This window comes from Asterias rubens, chromosome 4 (assembly GCF_902459465.1).
Source record: "Asterias rubens chromosome 4, eAstRub1.3, whole genome shotgun sequence".
Lineage (NCBI taxonomy): Eukaryota > Metazoa > Echinodermata > Asteroidea > Forcipulatida > Asteriidae > Asterias > Asterias rubens.
The window spans coordinates 17,996,821-18,024,101 of record NC_047065.1 but is presented as its reverse complement, the minus strand read 5'-3'; the positions used below and the strand labels follow the sequence as shown (position 1 = coordinate 18,024,101).

General features: G+C 36.3%; 1 protein-coding gene across 2 annotated transcripts; it reads left to right on the top strand.

Annotated features, from left to right (window-relative positions):
- Positions 1-72: 72 nt before the first annotated feature.
- LOC117289279 (secretagogin-like) lies at positions 73-26,988 on the top strand. Of its 2 annotated transcripts, none has more exons than XM_033770329.1 (11): positions 73-489; positions 18,621-18,694; positions 19,324-19,410; positions 20,181-20,267; positions 20,764-20,820; positions 21,666-21,746; positions 22,246-22,301; positions 22,940-22,997; positions 23,605-23,670; positions 24,049-24,144; positions 24,625-26,988. In XM_033770329.1, the coding sequence occupies exons 1-11, from the start codon at positions 378-380 to the stop codon at positions 24,739-24,741; spliced, it is 891 nt and encodes a 296-aa protein (XP_033626220.1). In that variant the 5' UTR covers positions 73-377; the 3' UTR covers positions 24,742-26,988. The 2 variants fall into 2 exon arrangements, with proteins under 2 accessions (XP_033626220.1, XP_033626218.1); XM_033770327.1 differs by lacking the exon at positions 73-489 and adding an exon at positions 11,973-12,252.
- The last annotated feature ends 293 nt before the right edge of the window (positions 26,989-27,281 follow it).

The window sequence follows — 27,281 nt, the reverse complement described above, 5'->3', positions numbered from 1 at the left end:
GTTAAAGGAACGAAATAAAATCCATATTCAAGACACCTGCATCCCGTGGTTCCTCCTGCATCTGATCAAATTCAATATTCATGGCACTCAGCTGCTTAAAAACTCTGTTTTGCTCAAAGCGAGTCCATTTTTAGTGTGCCGCGTGTGGCGCGCGTGGATGACAGCGTGTCCCATAGTTACGGAGTTAACCCATTTGATGTGGTCGCACTATTGCACCGTCAAGTCACGATAATTCACCGCCCGTGACGAGCCCGTTTGCCGTAGTGAAGACTTCGTGATAGGACTTTATCGAATTGGATATAACGTCTGCTGGGTGTTTTTTGTCTTCTTATTTTGATTCTTTTATTGGAGTATAAGCTTCCGTCTGTGTTCTCATCATGTCGAAACAACGGCGAAAAAGCTACGTGAATATTCTTCAAAAGTACCCCAGCCTTAACGAATATTCAGCGGAAAAGTTCTCCGAAATTTTTAATCATTACGACACAAACGGTTAGTACAAGAAATCAATTCATCCTTAATATTTGTTTCGTCTCGGGTATCCGTGACATGGAAATGAATGTTGTGGTTTTAATAATTAAGTTGTGTTGTTTTGTTTTATTGTCTATTATCATTGTTGTGTTTGTCTTTGTCATCAGTCATTATTTTAACATACATTTGAGTTAACACCTTAGGGACTTTCATAAATAAATTAATGGAAGTAAAGTATTTTAAATTCTAAATATGTTTTCACATTCTATTTTAACGTAAACTTAACACTTGTCAAAATGTGCAACTCACGTTGTGTTGGGAAAACACCATGAGAGAATAATACATAGCAGAGAAAACTGTTATTAAACTGGTATTCCAGTTTCATTCAGGATATGGTTACAATAATTATTTTTAATACATTCATTGTGAAGTGGCATGGTAAATTTAGTGATATCAAATGCCAATGTGTTGGTCCCGTGAAGACGAAACAGAGTTACAATGGGTCTCAACGTTGCACGGTTGTCTATAGAAAGTTGGAAATGAAGAAGAAACAGAGTTACAATGGGTCTCAACGTTGCACGGCTGTCTTCAGAAGGTTGGAAATGAAGACGAACTCGCAGCCGAAATGTCCAAACTATTCAACACTACATTATTTTCCACCATGACATAGCCGCCACCAAGAGATGTTTCCGTCAACTTTCCCATGCTTCATTTCAAAAACTGAAATTCTTATTAATTTTGGGTATCCAACAATTCTGAATTCAAGGCAGCTATACTAGCTTATCATTAATCATAAAACAAATTAATATGTGTCCTTAATTCTGCTTAATGAAGCACAGTGTGCTCAGTAGTTCCCAGTCGAGAAAACAACGCCTCGTGGGGAGGGGTAGGTTTTTACCCATCACTAACGAAAGCGAGCTGAATAGATTGCCTTTGGTTAAAACTATTTCGTGTTCAGTATCAAAGTTGTAAATAATTATGCCACGTTTTATAAATGTCGCCCTCATACCCTTCCTACAGCCAGGCCATGACACTTTTAACTGAAATGGTATCCGAGCAAGTCGTGACATTGTGTTGGTATATTGGGGGCATTGTTATGAATCCGAGCAAGTCGTGACATTGTGTTGGTATATTGGGGGCATTGTTATGTATCCGAGCAGGTCGTGACATTGTGTTGGTATATTGGGAGCATTGTTATGTATCCGAGCAAGTCGTGACATTGTGTTGGTATATTGGGGGCATTGTTATGGCATAAAGTATAAGACTATCATTTCACTTGACGGCAACAGATAACAATCTTTTACGGTAAATTAAATAACAAAAATATAATGCAAGGAAGAAACAGGGACGGCAGTTCAAGTAAAAAAAATTACACTTTTAAATTGGAAAATGAAGGCGTGCGAGGAATTGGACCGTAAGAACGACATATTTTAAAGAAGCTAATCAGGGGAAGGGGTGTTGGGGAGGGGGTGTAGGGGAGGGGGTGTAGGAGTCTCGGGGGTGTAGGAGTCGGGCAGCATGAAAGCCAACAAATAGTCAATTTGGGGAGAAAAGATGAACAGGGAACGTGGGGGAAGATATTTATTGGATGGAGGAAAGTACAAAAAGGACTGAGTTTATTAATCAAATTAATCACTACTGGTCGCCGTGGAGTGCCCCAGTTTGCTTCATAGCAACAACCTCGCTCTCTCTGTCTCTTTGATTGATTCAAACGGTGTAGTATGCAGTATAGAGACAACCTTCTTTAACTTAAATGGGAGAGAGGCTTGCTGGAAAGTGCAGTGGGTGCATTCTTAATCAGTACTCCATCTCTGCAGAGAACCTCTGTAGAAGATGACTTGCAGAGATAATGAAGACGGTAGGGATGCAGAGGACTCTGCTGATAAATATCTTCAATACCGTCTTGCTTCATCACACTATCTTCAACACACTGTGGCCATTCATGAATACATAAGAAGTTTCAGATGGGATCCTTCCGAGTGTCGGTGGCAGAAATACACTACTTATGGTTACGTAATCTTTAATAGAAGAAACACAACATAATATCTTCAACATGAGGCGAATCAGTTGGGGTGGGGTTGCCTCTACAAGTGGGCCTATAACTTGCACTTACGCGTGAACATTATATGCCTTTACACATAAGCCTACACGGGACCGGGAGCGTATGATAAGGCTCGATGCAATGTCTGCCTTCTAATTTTACACCAAAAAGTCCGTTTTCAAATTAGCTTGAAGTGTTTTTAAGAAATAGACTACTTATGGTAACGTTTAAAAGAAGAAACACAACATAAGATCTTCAACATAAAAGCGAATATTTAGGGGTGGGGTTGCCCAAGTGGCCCAACTTACTTGCACTTATATACGCATAATGCAAACGCGTTAACATTTTATGCCTACACTAGGCCTACAAGGGTTCGGGAATGTTGAGTGATAAGGTTCGATGCAAATCACATGTCTGCCTTCTTATTTCGCACCAAGAAGTCTGTTTTCAAATTAGCTTGGAGTGGTTTGAAGCACACGAGAGAGTGTCGCAAAGTTCAGCCTGTAGTTCGATACTTACAGTCCTAAAGGGCGACACTCATTGACTTCGCTCTGCGCTTTGGGAGCTTCTTGAAATCAACCTGACCAAGAAAACAAGAATGTATACCTAGGCACAGTGTGTATACCCAGGTTTTGTTCAGCAGGTTTGGGCAAGCATGGCTTTGCGAGATTCAATACCCCTCAACAAGCTTACGGTAAAGAAGACGAATTCTCCGTCACGAACTGCCCGCACTTTTCGTTCCTGTATAAACTCACAATCTGCGATCGGGAATTACGTTACCACCGATTGGGATAAAACCCTTGGGCCTAATTTCATTGAGCTGATTAAGCACATCACAACAAATTATGCCGACGAGAATAATGTTACCAGATCTGTGACTGGTAGCCTGCTTAATTTTGCTTAAAGGCAGCGGACACTATTGGTAATTGTCAAAGACTATCCTTCACAGTTGGTGTATCTCAACATATGCTTAAAATAACAAACCTGTGAAAATTTGAGCTCAATCGGTCATCAAAGTTGCGAGATAATAATGAAAGAAGAAAACCCCCTGGTCACACGAAGTTGTGTGCGTTTAGATGGTAGATTTCGAGACCTCAAGTTCTAAACTTGAGGTCTCGAAATCAAATTCGTGGAAAATTACTTCTTTCTCAAAAACTATGGCACTTCAGAGGGAGCCGTTTCTCACAATGTTTTATACCATGTTTTCTTCCCATTACTCGTCACCAAGAAAGGTTTATGCTAATAATTATTTTGAGTAATTATCAATAGTGTCCACTGCCTTTAACATAATTTTATTTACGAAAGATAAAGGCTTTGACGTTTCGACCCAAGAGTCTTTCTCGAAGGCTATACAAAGAAGTTTGTTTTAAGCAACCTTTTCTGCGTAAGCGACTCTATGAAATGTGTCCCAGCCAGTTTCGTAAAACCCGTAAGCATATTGCTACGAACAGAATACTTTTGCCTATAGCAAAATAGGTTACCATTCAAATTACAATTACCATTGCTGTGACTGGTATCTCAATCCTTTCTTGCATGCTTAGCGAAGGATTTTGCCAAGCAGAATTTTCTGCGAAACAGCTTTATGAAATTGGGTCTAGGTGACTGACAACACCTTCCAATTCCCACAATAAGGTGACGTTTATATTGAAGTGAAATAGGTTTATCACACAGTCTATAGTTAGACGGAGCCGATATATCACGCCATAAACGAAAAGTAATAAAGGCTTTCTGTTGCTATCAATTTAAAAACAAGCAGCACAATTAAACCTCAAGTTTTATTATCGGTGTAAAACTAAGTGTAAAATCACAACCTCGTTTGCCTAGATCAACTCATTATGCAAAGACACGGTGGATTATTGCGATATTCTGCAGGTTTAATGATTTACAGAATGCCAGTCGATGGGGAAAGATATCTATCTTGTTCCTATTCTTCCAAAAGTGTTAATGGATAATGAAGTTAGTTGCCAATGTTTATTATGCTTCTATAGTTGTGGCCGCTGTATTTAGGGACAAGGGTAAATTCCAATGTCAAATTTACTAAAAATTGTACTTTTCTTATGAAGCTTTTGATGGATGTTATATGGAGTGACTGGAATCATTATTGTTGGCATTTTTCTAGTAAACAAACTTGAATTTGTATGCTTCTTTGATTCATACTCAAAAGACTTTAGCGAAACATTTTATATCGTAAAATTAAGGGGAACATGATTTAATATTCGTATCTGGATTTTGTCCGACAAACTCAGCGGCAAAATTACGCTATGTGTTTCGAAGTACTGTTCAATGACTGTTTTTAATGATAAGTATGTTTTATTGCAATTGTAACAGTTATTATTTTCCACTCCATTGTGGGATACACTTTTATACACTGTGCACATTCTCGACTAGCCTGCAAGTTACATTTCTTCGAATCAAAATAAAATGTTACCCAGCCTTTAAAACGCTGCCATTTTAAGTTGCCATCACCCCTGTAACTATTTCTTCTCTCAATGTATTGCTCCACAAAGATCTTCATGGAAAAGATTATTATTGAGTGACTGGAAGAATAATTGTTAGATTTTTTTTCTAGTAACCAGACTAAACTTGAATTTGTATGCTTCTTTGATTCATATTCAAAATGACTAAGCGAAACGTTGTATGATCGTATGAGGAGCATGATTTAGAAGTTGAATCCGGATTATGTCTGACAAACTCAGCGGCCAAATTACATAATCAATATATACATTATGCGTTTTGAAGCACTGTTCAAGGTCTGTTTTTTAATGAAGTTTTTTTTCCCCAATTGTAACAGTTGTTATTTTCCATTCCGTTGTGGGATACACTGTGCACACTCTTGAAAGTGAACGTCCATTACTTCGAGCTAAAATCTAAGATTACCCAGCCTTTAAGACGCTGCCATTTTAAGTTGCCATCCTCCCTTTAACTATTGCTTCCCTCAAGTATTGCCCCACAAAGATCTTCATGGAAACGATTTCTGACACACCCTGCCCCAGATACTTCATGTCAACAACAACAAAATCAATTCAGCCCTCCATCTGTCCCCTCTCCTGATACAACATTCAATGTTGATTTATTGATCTTCACAACAGGGAGTTTGTCATTACCGTTAGTAACATATCCCTCCAAGTTATTAATTGGACTGAAATGTCCCCCTACTGCCTAAACCCCTCGTCGTAGATTGATAAAACAATACTTGATATGTCTGTGTTGAGATATTGATGTTGCATGTATGTGTGAATGCATACGTTATTACAATCAGAGCCTATAATATACATCATAGCCTAGACTAGCATATGATGTATTCAAAACCATGCTCTGAATTTACATCTCAGTTTTTATTTATCCACATAATAAATGATGAAGTCCTACGTGCAGAGTGATGCCAAACTGAATTAAAGAAAAGAATCAGTCGCTCCGAAGCTATCGTAATGTTCAATTTCCTTTTGTCTTTAAAGGGAAGGTACACGTTTAGTAATTACTCAAAACAAATAATTAACTTAAAAACTGACTTGGTAACGAGCATTGGAGAGCTGTTGATAGTATAAAACATGAAGTAGCATAGATTTTGAGAAAGGGGTAATTTCTCTTTAAAATAGTAAAAGAGTTCCAGCCAAAAGTCTTTTACTCCTATCTGAAAGCACACAAATTGTGTTTTTTCTCTCATCATTTTCTCGCAGCTTAGAAGACCAATAATTTAGCTCAAATGTTCACAGGCTTTTTATTTTATGCTAATGTGTGGATACACCAAGTGAGAAGATTGGTCTTTGACAATTACCAAAAGTGTACCTTCCCTTTAAGCGAGAAGAAGGTCCACACAAACGCTTCAATCGTTTCAGACTGCAAAAATGAACACATTATTGAACGTATGTATAGCCCTAGGTCCCCCCCTAATACTATGACTATTCCTCTGTGCTATACACAATACTTCCATATTCTACACAGTCACTGTATAGTACATCACGAAAGTGAAAGGCCGACCGCCCTATAAATCGTGGCTGTGCGAATCTGGCACAATCGTATAATATTACAACTTTCAATTATAATAAATTGATTTCCTTCTATTTTTTTTTAATCAAGCTCGGAGAAATAAAATATATATAAGTGTTTCCTATTGGGCATCTAGTAACACGTGATTTCGTTTGGCTCATAGTAATCTGTGTATGGCTACAGGTGCAAAGGTTAGCGAAGCTCATGGTGATTCAAAATGGCGGATGGGAGTAGCTTTGCAGACTAAGCTCGATGGTTTCAAATTACCCATTGCATAAAGCTTTATAAGACTGTTTTCTCATGAAAAAGAATTACATTGGATGTTATGACATGATTAGCTCCACATCTACTGCAATAGCATTGCTGTATATTATAATGACCACTTTTCAGTCACCAAACTAGTGTAACTGCCTCTTCGCGTTGTGTAGCTGTTGTTTTACTTTACAGGCGCGTCAGTGTCCCAAATAACGACCAGTGTTTTACTATTCCCGTTCATAATATCGGTCAATTTATGCATTTTTACCTGAGTGCGCTTTTTAAAACTCGTATAGTATTCACCGTTATTGGACTTGCTTGCCATTCAGTCGAGGGCTATTACTTATAGGCATAATTGAAATAGTTGTTTGTTTCTTCTGGGAAAATATTTGGCAAACTTGACTGTAAATCCGACTGCGTTCGCACTTTATGTTACTGTGTCACCTGATCTAGTTCCTTAAGTACGAAACACTTTCGTTGCCCAACTATTATGTAGTCCGGGTTTCATATAACTTGGTTGTTGAATGAGAACATGTTTTTGCAAATCGTTTACTTTTTTATTTATTTCGAACCTTTCGTATGTGTCTGATTGTATTTTTTATCTGTAATTTCTTTGTTGTTTCTTTGTTAAGTGAACCTTTTAGTTGCTGCTACACTGGTCATGTTTTCTGTTTACTGTGAACACCAAAAACAAAAATATATTTTGTATAAAGGGGGCCTAGGCCTATAACTTAGGAAATACTGTCGGCGTCATTTTATGGATAGTTTACAATAGGCCTTAATATTAATACCAGCAGATTTAATTGCAGTTTATAATATTATTACATATGATGACATTGGACATCACAATATTTTTTATTATAACGAGGCCTTGCAAATAATTTAAAATTACATAAAAAATGTAGTCAACTGATACCTGCTCATATTTTTTATGGGCGTTTAATGTCGGGTTATGTACAAACACTCGTGGACATTAAAATGGGATAAAATTATTTAAAAATATAGTTTAAGAAGTGTCTTTACAACATGCAGTATTGTCTATTGCATTATGTGTACGTTGTGTCAGCAAACCTTCCAGCAGCTACAGTCCTATAAGTGATATAACAATTCCTATTTGTTTTCATAGCTTTGTCTTTCAGGATGGTAAACATTGTGTTTTCTTCCCTCAGCTCTGTTACTGTATTTATTATTATAAGACAGTGCCAAGTCAATTCCAATTTGATTAAGACGCGTTATAAGACACGAGACAGTGTCTCCAGGGTCTTGTCGAGAAGGATAAAGCTCGCCGATGTAGTCCGGACATTCCGAAAGTACAGTAGAGCCTTATATTCAACCACAGCTCACCGGAGTGTGATATTCAAATATCCGGAATGGAACATCATATTCCGGCTGGATCGTTGATCAAGCCGCAGTTTTGGGTCGCCTGTGCGTCTTTCGATAATTTTACCAACGGGCTAGGTTCTGTACAAAACTCACATCTTCGAACCTCAGAGCATAAAATCAAGATTAGTTACGCACACGTCGACGGGGTATAATATAGTTTTCCTTGATTGTAATAAATTTGAAAGTGAAAACTATAAAGCTTCAGTTTTGAGAATCGTCAAAATAGCAAAGACTGGGCGGCACTGGCACGGATTCTCCCGATATAAGTACCTCATTAAGCCTCATGAGAAAGACTCTGCTAGGGTCGAAAAGTCAGGCCATTAAACTTGTTTTCTGCTTTTGTTTGATTGATTATACTAACACATTGAAGGATTGCCTACACAGCTATCGTCACCTTAAGAAGGTCTTGGGGAAGAGGGACTTTAATATTTTATTAGCTGAGGTTGTTTTGAATTCCATAAGCAACTTTGCCTTCGACGGGTTTTGACAAAAACCATGCCGAAAAATTTGCCCGTTAAGTTTCCAAAGCACTAATGGGCCTATCCTGCTTGAACAATTTCTTGAATTTTCGATACCAGCAACACCTTATTTAGAAGAATTTAATAATAAGTCTTGGTTCCAGTCGGTCATCAGGCAATGGGTCTCACAAACAACATTTTGCCCCAGAAACCCGTTAAAGAAACACTATATAGGCTAATCGTAAATAATATACCCTGGAACGTGCTGAAACTCCTGACGTATCGAGCCAAACAATCTGGCCAACCTGAGAGTTACTGATTATGGGAATTAAGATTAATCTTAATATTGAATATTGAATAGAAGAGACACACACGGGAACAACGGGCTATAGAAGATGCATCGTCGGACTTGGGTAAGCCTTTATTTCAATACTCTATTCACGATGCTGTCAGCGGTGTGATGGAGGGGGAGGGGCCCCTGTGGGGGGGGGGGGTGATAATCGTGGGCAGTGTTGGGTATCTCTCTTTATCATTCTAAAACAAAGTGTTCTCTTTAGTCTAAGGTGAGGTATGGGAGACGGGCAGAGGGATGTATTCCTTAACAAACGAAAACCCTAGCAGGCCTTTCAAGATGATATCTCTTTAACATAAAACCTTTTAACAGGGTGACTGCATGTCTTAATCAATTTGGCCATCAGCAGACACCAGGTCTGTTCGTACATCAACGTGTTGATGATAACCTCTCAAGATGGTACTTCGCTCGATCTGTTGATAAACTCTAGTGCTTTACATCAAGACGCTGTTGAAGGAATGTCCTCTTATTTTGATCTAAGAAGAAGAAACTAGGGTTGGACTGAATAATGCATGGAGGTCAGTGTGGGTGAGGTACGCCTAGTAAGTGCCGTCTTGCATTATTGCTCTTCTTAAAGGGTTAATTTGCCTTCCAGGTTGAAATGAAAAATTATATATATGAACCTGAAAACTTGCTTGTTTTAAATTAACACAACTGTAGCTGAGTAAATATTTGTCAACCGTTGTTGTTTGTTGGGGTGTTGGGGTGATGGTTTGTTTGTTTATTTATTTATTTGTTTGGCTGTTCGTTTGTTTGTTTGTTGGTTTATAAATTTAAACATGATAGTTGTCTCTTGAGGCAAAACGTAAAAATAATAAAACTCGACGTAACCATAATAACCATCTGCGCCCGGGTGAAACCTCAATAATAATTCTTTATCCCCGATGCATTTATTAAATCAATTAAATGCATGTCACTTCTTTGTGTATGATATTAATACACATCCTACCAAACACAATTTAGGTTTCAGTTTTATGCCAAGATGCGTTTTGTTTAATCTGAACTGAGTTACTGTCAACAAGCGTAAAATGTTATAATAGATTCACACGGGTTTAAAGTTGTGCATAAGAACACGATATGATTTGATAACACGAGACCGCCTCGGACGAAATGATAAAATGCACCTCTTACCCAGGGAGTCTACCCGCTGTCATGGTGATATTTCAACCTCTAATCCAATTATTCCCACTCTATACCCTTTATCTCGGGGAATATTCCTGTAAAAAAATGAGGGAAACGCTGAGTGATGTTTTGTCTAGAAAATGCCGCTTTTCAACTTCCGGATCAGAATTGACCGGGATTTTTGGCCCCAAGGGGTCTGACCCATTTCTAGGTCAGGTTGACCCGGAAACTAGTTAACAATGTATCAGATCATGCGTCAGTTTGACCCATGGTTTGGTAATTTGGTCATACTGACCCTGAAATGGTTCAATCTTGAATGGAACCGGAATCCAGGTCAAATTTGACCAAGGAATTTATTTTGAGTATGAGTCAAGAGAAAGGGATTGGAACACAAATGGGTTTGTTCTTAAAAACTCAACATTATATAAAGTGTTCTTTATTGGTGACTTATAACTCACTTTATTAAAGATAGAACATTTGTTTTGCAAAATGAATTGCTCAATGGCTGTATGCTTCGAGATAATGATGACAATGTAGCCTACAAGTGAACGTTTGGTGGTTGGTTGGTTACTTAAGTTCTTTACATGCTTTCAATTATTGTTAGGGTCATGTAGACTGAAGTAACAACACTCCAAATTGTAGGACATCTCGATAAGAATATGCCAGAAGATTGGTTTTTTATGACATTGGTACCTTTTATGACAACAAATTTTCATTGCAGAGTTGGTAACCTTTTTCTTCTTAATGATGAGTGGGCTATAAGACAAAACAATTGATATGGATTTAGGGCATTGTATATGGGGAAAGCTACAGCTCAAGCTCCTTAAACCCCATGGGAAGAAACAATCATCACCAAGGTGATACAATATCCATAGTAATATTTTAAGTGCCTAAAGCACATGCAATAGAAGATTATGAAAAATTCTCGGAAAATGATGAAGGAGATGTGAATAGAAACCAATACTTAGTTTACCATCTTAAGAATGAAACCAAAATGTCTGCCTGCTCAATCCGGAACCAAACAAGGAAGTAAAACAACCAACCAACCCAATCATTCAGCGTGGTTTGTAAACATTGTTAGTTATTGCATAAAATACCGGGGTCCAGACTGCAAGACTTGCAATCACAAGGTTGTGGGTTCAAATCCCCAAGCTAATCGCTGATTTCACAATGATTATAATGAGTAGGCCTATTGTCGTCTAGTTACTAAATCACAATTTATTGATTCGTGTAATTCCAAATCATCAGACTTTACACTAATGTTTGAATAAGAGAGATTGGCTGTTGCCAGCTCTGTGTTTTTATTCCCTTGTGGGAGTTTGCCGAGTTCCATTGACAGGAAGATAATCAAAACAAACAAGCAAGCAGACACACACAAAAAACGAAAAAAAAAAACCTCAAAAACAAACGAGCAAACTAACAAACAAACACAATGAAGCGCATTTATTGCTCGATATTGTTTTCCAATTCTGAGAGTTTTATTTAATACTACTTTGATATTAGTTTGTCTTCGTGAATGTTTACTTCACTGACAAATATATAATGATTTCTGCAATCAAAATATTTTGCATAAACAGCTTTAAATAACTTTTCAGTTGTTGGTACAAATTACGGATTAATTTTTTTATTTATTAAATCAACTCATCTGAACCACTTTACACAAACAAGTATTATTTCCTTTTCCCCAAACTTTGAGAAAAAAACATTCTGCTCTTTCTATTAAAAACCCCTCCATATCATCTACAACGGTAAACCCAGTTCCATGTCATGTCATACATGTAATAGATACCACACAAGTTATTAATAATTCCAATGCACATAAACGGTATACCATTGCGTCAGTATAGCCATTGTATACGGGTAATTATTCCTTGGCTGCTGGAGCGAGTCCTGTAGGCCTATGAAACACATACTCTGTGTAGAACTCAACATAATCACGCTGGTACAGCATTGAGCTCACTCACTCACTGCTATTGCTCCTGCATTATATACACACCCTACTGCATCATCACAACGGGATTGTCATATTCCTTGGGATTTGGAAGAATTATTCTCAGCTGTAACCATGTCGACAAAGAGAAGAATGTCTTATTATGATAACTTCCTCAAGAAGTACCCTAGTGCTGGCAAGTCCGATATGGATGCTGCAAAATTTAGCGAGATATGGCAGCATTATGATTCCAACAGTAAGTGCCATTACATTCATCAAAAATGCAATATTTCATTCTATAGAATTATGAACCTTTATATACGACTCTTTCATGTTTATCTCATTGTACAATATTGTATGTAATGAACCACCTTGCAGCATGCAAAATATAATCATCAATTCTATTTGTTGATATTATGATCCAATGTTTATATCAAAATGTGTTGCCTAGGATATCAACATCGCATAATTTGAATATTATAACATGATTTTTGTATAAATCATTTGGCAGGTATATGCGTAATAGCATGCAGAACAATAAGGTGATACTGGAATAATCCTAGCATCTCCACTAGGTTTTTTATTGAATATTATGCCGAAATAAAAACAATATTGTCGAAACTCGTTATTGTTGTATTGCTATGGCCATGTACGTCTAATCGTTTGCGCGTACAGGGTGCGTCTAGATGAGTAATGCTACCTCCGTGTGTGTAGCCCCACTGCATAATGAATGAATTGTCATAATGATATGCACAAGGATACAACCAGTAGTATCAAGATAGTAATCATGAAACGCGCTGGGTTTGGTAGCAATTTGAGAGCTCATCGAGTTCTTTTTTTTTTCAATTTTTTTTTTTTGAAACGATCGTTGTGTCAATGTTGTTTCATTGTGAGATGTATTTTTGTGATTGTTCAACGCATGATGTATTCGTATCTAATTGTGTTGTTAAGCAATACATAATTGCACATGTAAACATTATAATTGAAGTTTACGAAGGCATTGGTTAATTTATTAGTTTAATGTCTACCTTATAATATTCATCTGCTTATTTATTATTATCGTTATTTTGATTTACCTTTGATTCGCAAATTGTCATTTAGTTTATTGTTGAGGTCGGTGAGGGCTAAGGGACAGGTTGACCTTGACATTGAGTTAATAACAAACATGACATAACGGATGGATTACAGATGCAAGGAGATTAAAGTAATGTTAATAAGAGTTGACTGAAGACGTCTCCAAACATGGAGACAGCAGACGGACAGTCTAGAGCAACATAATGGGTTTCTATATTTGTTTATTATTATCACCTTTGTTAACCTTTCTTGATGAAGGAAAAATGTGGGGTTAGCCCTACAGTGTGAAAATACCCCCAAGTACATTTCCTATACCTAAAAATCATCCTATGGGCATTAAGACAAACAGACAGATATAGACAGACAGACGAGTTATAATCTATAGGGGATCGAATGTATTGCCTTTCTGAGTGTCATGGCATGATGGCTTTTTATCATTATGGCCTTCATTAGTTTGTAACAATGTACAGCGTGTAATCGGAGCGCCAATATCTGTTTCCGACACTCATCGATGAAGTGTTATTAGACCTTGACAACCCGTTATTGAACCTCGCCGCCCTATAGTATGGGGTTGTTTCAAGGAGCACGACCACACCCTAAAGACCAGTTATTGAACCGGTCCACCCTTTTGAATGACCACACCTTGATAATGATGCATTGTTGAACTTCTCCACCCTATATTTCGGGGATGTTGAGATGGCTGGCTGAGATCGCGGAACTGAAATGAGTCAGTTTAGGTCTTGGAATCTTAGACCGATTGTTCGATTTTTGGGTTAAACTACCACAGCGGACGAACTCTAACTGTAACACATTGTGTGATTGAACAAGACACGATACACCACGCAATAATGACTACAAATCCACCAGACCCTAAAGGCAGAACTCGAGACTAGCTAGAAGGCATGATGTACATTATGCCTTAACGCCAACAGACAAACAACTGTTAAATTCATCAGCTTCAAAGTGTCTTGGACAGCGCCTTGGCCTCGTATTATAACGTCTTCCATAATAAACAGGGATCGCTCCGTGTAAGGTCCGCAGATGGGTGTCAAGTTATTACAGTCTTTGGGAATTTATCTTGATTGCTTTCTTTTTCTTCCTTAACCAAGCAAATAAATAAACTTGCAGTACTTTTGCGGAAATCTTTTGCGGAAGACAATGTCATGACTCTAAGTGGTATAAATTATACCTCAAAGACGTTTTAATTATTAAAAGCACTTGAAATATTTCAATACAATTTGAAAAGGTACATAAAAGCAGAAGATTTGTATACATTTAAAGATATACAGATTATCACGAGCTATAAAAAGTATTGAAAATAATGACTGCTTCAAAATTCATAATTACAATGATGACACAAAGAGCTACCAGCATTATAGCTATGTCGTGTAGAGACTAATCTGAGTGGTTTGTGTTGTGTAACAATGCCCGTGATGGGTTGGATAACGTGGTTATATTGCAGTGGCTTTATCATGCAGAGTACCGCAAAGCATGACGCAGCAGCCTTCGAGTTCGACCTATATTATAGGACTCTTCCTCTGTACACAGATACTGGAGTATTACCAAAGTAAAGGCCGCCAGGGCTAGCTTCGAGTATACTTTTACCTTCAAAGGGTGACAGTGACACATTGAATGCTCCAAAGCTCATTACTAAGATGAATGAGCTCAGGTGGCTGCCTGAAACTCAAACTCAACATCTTTTTTTGTGGGCGTTATTATATTTCAAAGGCACGGGACTCATATACCAGTATTATCACTTGGTGTATCCAAACATATGCATACAATAACAAGTCTGTGGAAATTTGGGCTCATTGAAGATGCAAGACAATAGTGATAGATAAAACATTTGTGCACACATTCTGTGTAATTTCAGATGCCTGAGAAGGCTTCCAGGTGGTCTTAAAGGTGGTACTGTTTTAGATGTTACACAATGAAGTATAGCATCTCATGATAGCTGATAGTTCATTATGTACCTTTAATTTTGTATCACGTAATTGCATATAGATCGATCACAAAGCATCAAATGACAAATTACCTGCAACACCGCACCATTAAGCCTAAGGGCTAAAATCGCAAAGAGAAAATCGAGAGCAAATTATGAAAATGAGTAATTGCAAACCCATTCTTGGCCGTAAAGTGTGTCAAATACTCATGGTATCCATGGGTATACTCCTATTACATTGGTGATTGGACTAGAATGTGATTTGGATGCAGATGTCATTGATTTACCAGATGGTATCCTTCTGAAGATTTTTGGCGCCATCGTTTATAGAACAATTGGGTTTTGTTTAACCGTCAAATTACTTGTTTCTTAGTTATAGTTGTAAAACACAAGAGTTCAAAATCCCCAAAGTTGTGAGATTGTGCTAGTTTTGCTTGCAGATAATATTTGAGTGAAGCTAATAGGACAGCAGGAAGTATGACTACACTTTTTGATGCAACCTGTTCAATAAGATATTCTTGTATGGGCAATATCAACTTCTTGTAGATAAGGAGAGGTTTGCGGTAACACTACTCTCTTTTGAGTAGTGTTGGTTCTGAGAAGAACCGGTGGTCAACACCTCGACGTTTCGATCAGTATGCTCTGATCGTCTTCATGAGAAACGTTGAGTTTTCAACCCCCGGTTCTTTTTAGAACCAACACTACTGGCGTTATACATGGTGCGACTGCCAACCTCATCGGATTATCTCCCAATACGCAACATTTTAAACCGTGTAGCAAGTAGGACAGTAGGAACATGGAGCAATAAACTTGCTCCATGGTAGGAAGTATTACTATACTTTGATGAACTCTCTCGATGCTAATAAGATATTGTTGGCAAATATCAAATTTCAATTTGCATCCATTCCCGCCAGAATCTTCTTAAATTTCATTCTAAGTTGAAGATGTGCCTAAAAGATTTTCGTCTGAAAGGTACACGAGATGTTTTTTGGCATCTGAGATGAAATTGAAGAAACTTCTTCGAAGGCACTGAAGTTAAACAGCCGCCGAAGATTGGGATTATCAGTTTGAAATCGATCTCATCAGTCTTGGCCTCTGAGATGAAATTGAAGAAACTTCTTCGAAGGCACTGAAGTTAAACAGCCGCCGAAGATTGGGATTATCAGTTTGAAATCGATCTCATCAGTCTTGGCCTCTGAGATGAAATTGAAGAAACTTCTTCGAAGGCACTGAAGTTAAACAGCCACCGAAGATTGGGATTATCAGTTTGAATCGATCTCATCAGTCTACTTTGTTGGTCAATATATCGGCAAAGTATTGATTACGCGTTGAGAGTATAAACTTACAGGTTTATTTTAGGCGAACAAATTGCAAGAAAATTGATTTAGTAATGACAACTTTGTTTAAAGCCATTGGATCTTTTCGATAAACAGTATTGTCCAAGTCCCACACTTCGTGTATCACACCTTCTATATAAAACAACAAACCTGTGAAAATTTACACCCAATCGGTCATCGGAGTCGGGAGAAAAATAACGGGAAAACCCACTCTTGTATCCGCACGTTTCGCCGTGTCATGACATGTGTTTAAAATAAATCCGTAATTCTCGATATCGAGAATTGATATATTGTTTTACTGTTTTCTCAAAAAGTAAAGCATTTCATGGAATAATATTTCAAGAGAAGTCTTTCACCATCACCTGTAAATCTGTGAACTTTTATTGAAAGGGTCCAATGGCTTTAACTATGATTTTTATCCATCTCTAAACAAAACCCTCAAACAGAGGCATTGATCTATAATAATATGTTAACAGTACAGTATTAAACAACGAACACATTCATTAAAAATGCAAGCTCTCTTATGTGCTTACACAATAATAATATGGACAAAATAAAGGCAAAATATATCCAGCACATTAAAGAAGAGGTTGTTGGTTCGAATCCCACTCTAGTACTTGTTTATGTTCAACCCTAATTTCTTTTAAATTTACCCAGAGATTCCCCTTGTAGTTTATCATTTCCAAAATAAACCGTTAAAAACCACTACATGAATAACTTTACTTTTTTAAGGTCAGGGCTTAATTTTGACTGGAATTCAAGTGGATATAATTGAACTATGACTCTGAGTGGATATAAGTCGTTTCTATAGCAATGCAACTTTAACGAGTACATGTACATTATGGGCTTGTTATTAAACGTGACTTTTTGTTTTGTGCATTACATTTTCATTTTAAGATCAATTTTGTGTTGGGTGGAATTGCATGCAATGTTTAATGTATTCACAAATAAAATGTTTATAATGGTGCATGGTTATCAAGTCCATGCACTCAAATTGAGTTCAAGTTTTGATCCGAAAGAAATATGTGGGTTTTTTCCCCTTTTTTTTTCTCGAACGAATTTTGACAGATGATGAAATTGTGCCTAACATTTAGACACACGTGAAGGAGAAAAGGGTGCTTGGTGAATAAACGGCAGAAGAAACACAACAAATGTTTTGTATTGTAGTTTGTAAACAAACTTAATTTATAAAACAAAAAGTACAAACTCGAATTGCGTGCCTAAATGTTTATGGAAATATTGAAATTAATATTTAATTCCTCTTTTCAAAAAACAGTATGGTTTGCGAAATTGGTGAATTAAATTGAATGGCAATTTTACAAGGCTGCTATGAATGTTTAATTTGCCAATTATCAACTATTAACTATAAAATATTAATAAGGGACTGTTGGTCGTAAATATAATGCTTTTGTTTCTGCTGCATGGTTGCATTGCGTGTTTATGCGACAGGATTGTCAGAATTATTAAACGGTCTGTGTCTGACCTTTTACAATTATACTTTTATCGGCAGACTAAACCTTTAGGTTATAAGGAAAATTGTTCACATTTTCCTGCTCAGTCTAGCCTTCTCCATATCTGTTTTATGTCTTCTATTGTTTGTGTAATTGTATTCAATTTATGGAGAGAAATAAAAATATAACAATTGTTATTCCAATTAACATAACAATGGACATAATCAATGTACTGAACTTGAATGCGTGCATCGCAAATGAAAATAACCACACCATATTTTGAATAATACCAAACAAAAACAAGCAAATCAAACGTTTTATGTCGGCAAAATTGACATTGACATATCAAACACCTGCTGCATATCTATCACATTTCAATTTCACACTGCCCTTTCAAGCAGACTCAACAATCAAAATTTACTTAGTATTCAGTAGATATTTATACAATTAGATACAGCTGCCAAAAAATGCGGTATAATTTGAGGATATATTAGAAGAAATAATGTACAAAGTCAGCAATTCAATTCAATTCAAATTAATTTTGTAGACAACAGTGCTCAACAGAATTCTAGAATATCTTCGCTACGTTATAAAATCGCTGGGAAGTTCGCCTGTTCTTAGCTACTCGGTAACATCATCGTTGTACATTAATTGGAAAAGCAAGTTCACCCTTTTTCTTTTCCTTATATAGCCTTCGAGGAAGACTCAGCTAGGGTCGAAACGTCGGGCCACTAACTATTCGTTGTCACAAATTACAAACTGAATCATTGTTTGGCAATTGTGTGAATAATATTTTCTTTCTCAATTTCAACTTTTCTAGATAGTGGTTACATCGACGATGAAGGCCTTGATAAGTTCTTCAAAGATTTGCTCATGACGATGTCAAGCAATGAAGTAAGTCCATGTTTCATGTTTTTGAAAGAGTATATTATTTTTTTTACATTATTTATTTATTTATTTATTTATTTATTTCAAGATCTTTATACAGGATACAAATGTCAGCACAATGATTGTTTACATTATGGTTCTGTGTCTTAAAAAATAGAATAAGTAAAAACATGACTTAAAATAGTATAAAGTAATGAAGTATCGCAGAAAAAAAATCATTCGAATTCATTAACACGCATTCAAATTCACGCATACTTTTGAGCTATTAATTATTTTAGTGCAGTTTCGCTTCAGTCATTCTATTTTATTTATAGGCATTCAAGACTACACTTGACCTTTCTTTAGTTGAATTTCTTCTACCGATTTACACTTGACTAAATTGAATGGTCGATCAGTTCTAGCTTTGCTTTGCTTTTACGAAATTGAATTGGTCTTGCGGCCCATGATGACACTTGAATGCTAAACTGGTGAAATTAAAATGACTTTTGATTGTTGGATGCTGATTCATCCGAAAAGTAAATTTCAAACGAAATGAAAAACCTGGGTGGAAATTGCGCGTGAAAAACCTATAAAATGCAAAAGGATAATTAGATTTTATATGTAAGACGGTGATTTTTATCATTTCTTCATCTTAGGTAACCCCTGAACTCGTTAAAGATCTCAAGGATTGCTTTATGGAGAGTTATGATGACGCCAAAGATGGTCGAATCGCCATTACAGAAGTAAGTCTACATTCATAATACTTTTGATTTGACTGTTCGTCTGTTTTTTATTTGTCAGTCCGTTTGTCTGCCATGATTCTGATTGGTTGTTTACTTCAGCAAACACTAATTCAAGTATTATGATGTCGACAATGTAATAACACGTTGGTGAACCAGAAGCTGGAGTGTTAACTTTCCTGACATTGTCCATTATTATTTTGTCTTCAGTTGATTATCAAAGATAATAATTGAGAACTAAGTAAATTTAGTTAAATTATTCCATTGTGCATGACATGATTACGTGTGTTCAGAACAGTGATTTTTAACAGCTTTGTATATTTTGAATAGCGGCATTACTGGGGGAAGGACATGGGGCCATCTATAGCGTTTACAAGTAACTTTTAGTACACTATTAGTGCATCGTTTGTTTTACTTGTTTGTTTTAGTGTCTATACTAGACTTCGCTCAATAACATAACCCTGCTCGAATCGTTTCAAAACGTGACTATTATGTAGATACGAACTGCGTCACTTACTAAACGTGACGAAGTTTTGTAGGATTCAGCTGTGATTTAAAAAGGGTGCTTCGTCTGAAATATATATAGACATTAGACGGTACGTAAACAATTCTCAGAAGACAAGCCAGCCCCCCCCCCCCCCCCGGCTTGATTATTAGATCCAAAGGTATAGCTTGAAAACCTCTAAAACTTTGTTGTTTTCATCTGGGACTTTGAAACGTTGTTCCCATAAGTTTCATTCCTCTTTGTTTTCTACCTCTTCGTTATTTGACAGCTTGCCAACATCTTACCGACAGATGAGAATTTTATCTTGTTGTTTCGTCGAGAGGAAAATCTTCAATCCTCCGTGGAGTTGATGACAGTAAGATTTTAGTTAAACCTTTAACCTTGTCTTATAACCGATGGAACACAAAACTTGCAATCACATTGTTTTCGTAATTTAGATTCTTCAAAAATGATTTTCCTATTTTGTGTTTGGTTGCTGCGTTCCTATGTTCGCTTATTGCGTTCTTATGTTTGCTTATCGCGTTCTTATGTTCGCTTATTGCGTTCTTATGTTCACTTATTGCGTTCTTATGTTCGCTTATTGCGTTCTTATGTTCGCTTATTGCGTTCTTATGTTCGGTTGCTGCGTTCTTATGTTCGCTTATTGCGTTGTTATGTTCGCTTATTGCGTTCTTATGTTTCCTTATTGCGTTCTTATGTTCGGTTGCTGCGTTCTTATGTTCGCTTATTGCGTTGTTATGTTCGCTTATTGCGTTCTTATGTTCACACTCTTCAGTCTAGACCTGCTTCCATTATGTATATAAGTGATACTGTACCATCTTAGACTAATTTAAGATGTTGTTTGTCTGCAGCTGTGGAAAAAATACGACAAGAACAAGAGTGGCTACATTACAAGACATGAGCTGGGAGTAAGTTGAACGCCCCCCCCCCCCCTTCAATACGCCTGTCATGTTACTTATTACTGTCAATAGAACGAAAAGATACGGTATACACATAAGAGTCAGACAGAGGTTTGTTAGGGGAAAATGAAGGGGAAACTGAAGGGGAAAAATTGATAAACTGCAAATTGCCAAGGTATTCAACATCGGCTCATCTATTATATAGAGATTGGTTTGGTTGTTATTTCTTACATTGTATTTGGGCATACGGCTAGCTAGAATATAGTTAGGGTTAATTTACTGTTGTCATGGCAACGGGATGGTCGTTACGTTACACCTTGCAGGCATATAAATTATGGATCTGTTTTGAGTGACTAATGAACCATACATTGTAGGTTTAATAGCTTTGATCATTCAAAATGAACAAGTGTAATGCCCTTGCATAAATTATACTTCATATTATTTTTTTAATTTATATGTATATTTTGTAAGCGTGGATATACTGACCTTCATGAATATTGTAAATACAAATTTGCATATTGTAAGGTATTTCGTCTACGTTTACTTTATATAGTGTCAAGTCATAACATCCCTGACTATAAGTTTAGGATGTTTAAAAAAATATTCATTCTGATATTTTTGTATGATAACAAAAAAAACAGTTTAGTCGAATTACATCGAGATTTACACAGCCCCTTAATCCACTAATACCGCCTTTCTTTAATTCCAAGAGACACAATGTTTCTAAGCTCCTTAGAATTGCTAGAGCGGAACCTCACAGAGAGGAGAGTGGGCACTTCAAGAATAAAAACAAAATCCATCAGATTAAAGAGAAATTCATTTTCTGACCGAAACTTGTTGTTTTTTGTTCGTAGGATTTCATCCGCGATCTTCTTGCCCAGAGGGGAAAGAAACTGGTTCCGGAGGAAAAGATTAAAGAGTACGTCAAGGCAATGGTGAGTAAACCCATGCATAGAGGCAGGACACCATGGAAAAAGGAGTTCAAATTTCTCTATGGTCAACCCAAATCGTTCACGTCAAATCTGTCCAAATTTGTTAGATGGAAATACACTATGGTCTCTTTATGGTATTAAGTACGCAACACATCTCGTTCTTCAAGAGGAAGGGGAATGTCAAATTCAATTTTGTGATGAACTTATATTTCAATATAGATAGAGGCTTCATGTGAGTGTGGTCTCTAACATAAAAACATTCGATGATATCATTATGAACAAATGAATTACAACATTGAATTTGACATTTCCCTTCCCGTGGACTAATAGCATACAAGTTCTTGAGAACCTCAACATTATAATCTATGACATCAGTTATTATCCTAATTGTTAATTCGAAGGTTAAGGTTTCTGAATGTCTACTACGTAACTGTGAATTTCTACTTACCACTGCCATCAAATGATTACAAACATTTGTCTTTATTTTATTTTATTTGCGCAGTTGAAGATTTTCGACAAAAACAACGATGGTCATCTGAGTTTGGCTGAAATGGCCAGGTATGTTATTAGTATCTGTTTAAGGTCTGGCTGGCATGGGTAAACTATCTCAATCAAACTATTTTACAATAGAGTCAATATCAGTTTTAATTTAAAACTGAATGCAGATTCTATAAATGTTTTTATTCATCATTGGGAGCCACTGTTGGTTTATCAGAGTTGGTGCTGAAGGAGTTGGTCTCATACTTCAAACTGTTGCTCCACAAAACCTTACGTGAAAATACTGAATGTTGAAGCGCGTCATGGGCGTCACTGAATGACGATATGATGGCTATACAAGAGGTGCCTATTATTATAGGTCTTATGTTAGCCGGCGAACCATAAACATCCTTTATTGTTTGTTTTATTATGTTTGTATATCATGATTAAAAATGGGGCACCCTTCCAAATGCCACTTCACCTCTTGATAAGATAATTACACCTTCAACAATTGGTAATGCTTTTTGTAAAACGGGTCTACACAATTCTTCCTACTATTTGTTCCAACTTGTGTACAAATTTAGCCTATGTTTTAGAACAATGAGTATAGGCCTGTTGATTGCGGTAAAGAGAAAGTGTTGTGGTCATTTCTTTTTTTTAATAATCATTATCGTTAAACACAGCTTTTAAATTCATCTATTTGAATTGATTTAATTTAGACTTCTTGCGATCAAGACAGAAGAGAATTTCTTGATCACATCAAGCCGAATGGTTAAGGTAAGAAATATTACTCGCCGTTAAATTAAAATATATATACAGTCTGGTTTATTGAGAGGAATTAAATGGAATGAATAAATGATGAGTCCAGACCGCCTAGGCTTCAGTTTGAATCCTATGTTTGTCTGTCATAAATCTATTCATCTATTATTCCATCTCTGACTGGTTACAACAACTCTTTTTTATAGCATTACGATTAGCACAAATATTCAGAAACTGAGAACATCCAGCGTGTTTAGAATCTATTTTACATTTCAATGATATAAAGGGGTTTGGAAGGGCACATCGCTTTGATGACAGTTTTTACAACAACTCTTTTTTTAGCATTACGATTGGCACAAATATTCAGAAACGGAAAAAATCCAGCGTGTTTAGAATCTATTTTAAATGTTGTGAAATCTGCAAACATTTCAATGAATATAAAGGATTCATTTGAATCGCTTATGTGAACAACATCGTACATATAAAGTAATTGCGTTTATTACAATTCTCAGTTCATTATACTGAACACAACGTCTTAAATAAACAATATAATTTTGAGTAAGTAATCATATCAGAGCCGTTGAAGTTTGTAAACTGATAAATATTATTGTTTTTATTGGTACAGTTCCAGGATTTGAGTCCTAAGGAACGCAATGCTCGCCTTAATGAAGTCTTCGATCACTATGACAAGGTAAACAAGAATATTAATTATATTATTATACGAGAAAACATCTTTACTTTCCGTCGGATTAAAAATATAGCATGCTTCTATGAAAACACCTTGCATTGGCAGCCATTGTTGTTGAGTTGTGCACGCGTAAACGGCTGAGAGTCGAGATGCAGTGCGTAAATGCAGGCACTCGTCAATGACGTCACGTGCAATATATATTGTGGTCCATGCTGAATTCGATGGGAGGTGGCATCTTAATTAATATTCAAATTTCGGCTGTACTCTTACGACGCCCCTTTGTGATAACTATGGTAGACTGCCAATATTCCCAAATGAGGTTTTACTATTCGGTCACAATTAGAATTGGAATTGAAGCTAATTTATTGTCTGATATGACAGGGCAAGACGAACTATCTTGAGGGTGCTGAGATCGACTTGTTTGTTAAAGATCTGCTGGATTACGGAGGACTGAACGAAGGAGATGATTTTCAACAGGTAAACAAAACGGAAAAGAGACAGACAATACTTTGGTTATACTTGTTATGTGCATGATGGTGGATAGTTGACTGATACTGGCTTGGCTGAATGCATTTAATTCTCATTACAAACTATAAATATAGACCCCCCCCCCCCACTCCACACCAGCACATCTCCTTCTGATATGATGATGATAATTGTGATGAGCACCCCATTTAAAATAAGTTCAGGAAAAGTCGACCAGACGTCAATCTTCTTCGTCTTTTTTATTAGCTACCCCATTTACTAAAAAAGGAAACAAGTAGATAAGTGACCAAAACTTACATTAGAAAACGAAAAACCACAAAGATGCATTGTCAAATCAAACGCGAAGCTCTCTGAAAACAACTCAACAATAATATTCCAACCATTCGCGGAAGGAGTGTTTTAACGAATGATTTGCTTAAAGTAAATACTGATGGCTGATTTATTAATTTTGAGTGATGTTTTTCTGACTAGGACTCAATGCGGAAGGTACAGATCTTCAAGCAGACTTTGATGCAGCATTGTGACATTGATGGAGATGGAAAACTCAGCAAAGGTGAAGTTAAGATGTGTATTGGTATTCACGAGTAGAGAATCAACGTCCATGAGGCCATATTTATGGCACCATTTTCCTTTTTTTCAATCATCCATTTTTATGTTATGAAATAAAGAGATCATTTTAAACGAATGTAAGTGTGAAAGAACTATTTTTTAATTTGACAATTTTTTTTCTGGATTTGGAGATAACTAGAGGTTACTTACTGTCAGCGCTTCATATCTTCGTATACATTCTTCAAAAAGTTTGCACTCAAAGTTGAATGATTTTTAACATGTTTGTTGACGATGCTGCGGTGAAAATGACCTTGGCCTAAGGTGCACTGAGCAATGCCTTCACAAACAAATTATTTTAATTTGAAAGGGGTTTTCAAAATGTCATCCATTCAAGTCATGTAGAAATTGATTGTTTGTAGTGTACAATCATTTCAAGAATCACTTTAAAGTGAATAACCAAGTCGAAGGACATCTTAATTCAATTTATGACTATTGGAAGATACTGGAGATAATCAAGACAGTGTCTTGCAATGTTTGATTGGATTATCTTTCAGTTGTTTGCAAATCCAATGGACGTATTTAAATATTGTGCCTTGCTGTAGCGATTTAACGTATTTTATTACGGAGGTGCAATTCACGAACTGAAACTTAGTCATTTGTTTGTGTTTTCTCTCTTGGATCTTGGCCATCTGTTAAAGTGATGTCTGAAAAGCCATCGATTGTGGGTTTCTTTGTGACATAACTGAGGTGCATATAGGGTATGAATCTTATCGAAGTCAAGTCTTTGTGTATAAAGACATACATGGAAGAAACAGTTCTGTTAGGCAGCCTACAGTTATCATGATCGCAGTCTAAACGTGCAACTGCAGATTACACAGGAGTAATTACATTTCACTGTATTTGTGTTTCAATGTGCAATACGTAAGTAAAGTTTTTTTAAAGTTAACTCAATTCAGTCTAATAATTTTTGATGAAATTGGCTTATAAAGCGTAAATGCAACTCCATATTTAAACATTTTAACTCTGTCGTATTGAATGTAAGTATTTAATTTAAGTCTTGAGTAATTCAAACGGTTCGGAAACATCTTAAATACCAAGCTATGTTTAAGAATTATATTTATTGTTCTTTCGGTATATAAGTGACAGTGGCACTAAGATGCAACCTACACGCTTAAGTATACTGTTTTGTAATAACACCTTTTGCACTTATTTTAATCGTTTTGTATATATAAGCTCTAATTGGCACATCAATGGTACATTATTTACTATTGGACTAAAGAACATTAACAATGCATCGTTACTTTTTCTATAACCTCTTTGGAACTCAAGTAAGACTTTAATCGTGCAATATTAGACGAACATTCCTATCATTTGAGTGGATTAAAAAACAACGCATTCAGGACAATTATGGATACTCATTTTTAAATGCAAAATATAGATAAATGCATTCCACTGATTAAAATCATCCCAACTACTGTCATTGGAATGATACTTCGATGTCTTCTGGTCGTTCAACAAAAGAAATAATTCTTGTAATGTAGGCGATACAACAAATAAAGTGAAATTTTCATTCATATGTCTCTATAATACTTTATAGGACACTATTAATTTGTTCACTACTCTGTCATTCACTTTAAAGCATAAAGTCACTGTCTGTCAATTGTTACTAGCTCTGAATGAACTTGATCTATGTACAAATAGGATATTATGTTTCAATCATTCTAAATTAATGTTGACCATTAACTAATATCGACCATTAGGTTGACCATTAACTAATTATGTTGACCATTAGATCATAAATGGATGGCGGTAATGATAGTGCCATCTTACAGATCATGACGTCATAACTTTGCCGGTTCATGAACGTTTCTATTTATAAGTTCTGGTTTGCATTTCCACAGCTATGGTCAAACTTTTCCAATAACTGGGACGGGAGTGTGAATACAACATTTCAAAACTTAACAATCAAAACTAATTTTGTTTCCAATACACGTTTGTTAGCGTTTTTGGGTCATCGTTGTAACTTTACCATACATAAACTATTGTCATGTCAATTTATTCCAATCTTTAACAACAATGCATACAATTTAAAAATACAATGACCAAATAAAAGAGAAGAGCAAACTCGGTGTCAGTCACTCCATAACAATTATTCAAGCAGCTCTGCTAAATGTACATGAAATATCAATAACATAGTCTTGTACCGGTTGGACATTTATTGTGACAATGTGAGCATATGATATTACGATATAATATGAATAAATAAGTTCAAGTTAAAAGCTGTAACTTGTTATTCCTGAGTGATGTTTATTCTTATATAGAGGTTCGTCGAAAATGGAGAAAAACATGCATGGATTATGATTTTCGACAAAACTTAGTCTTCGATCAAAATCCCACTGAGTGGTACAAGTACATAACTTACTGAGAACCATTTCAATATAAAACATACGCATTTGAAGAGGTCCTGCCCGCACCAGCGCTGATTCTTTCGTTTGACCGCCGCAAGATGGACTTTTTGTATTTATTGAAAACTAAATAGGGGCCTAGAGCATGGAATTATTGTAATAGGTGTGTTATTT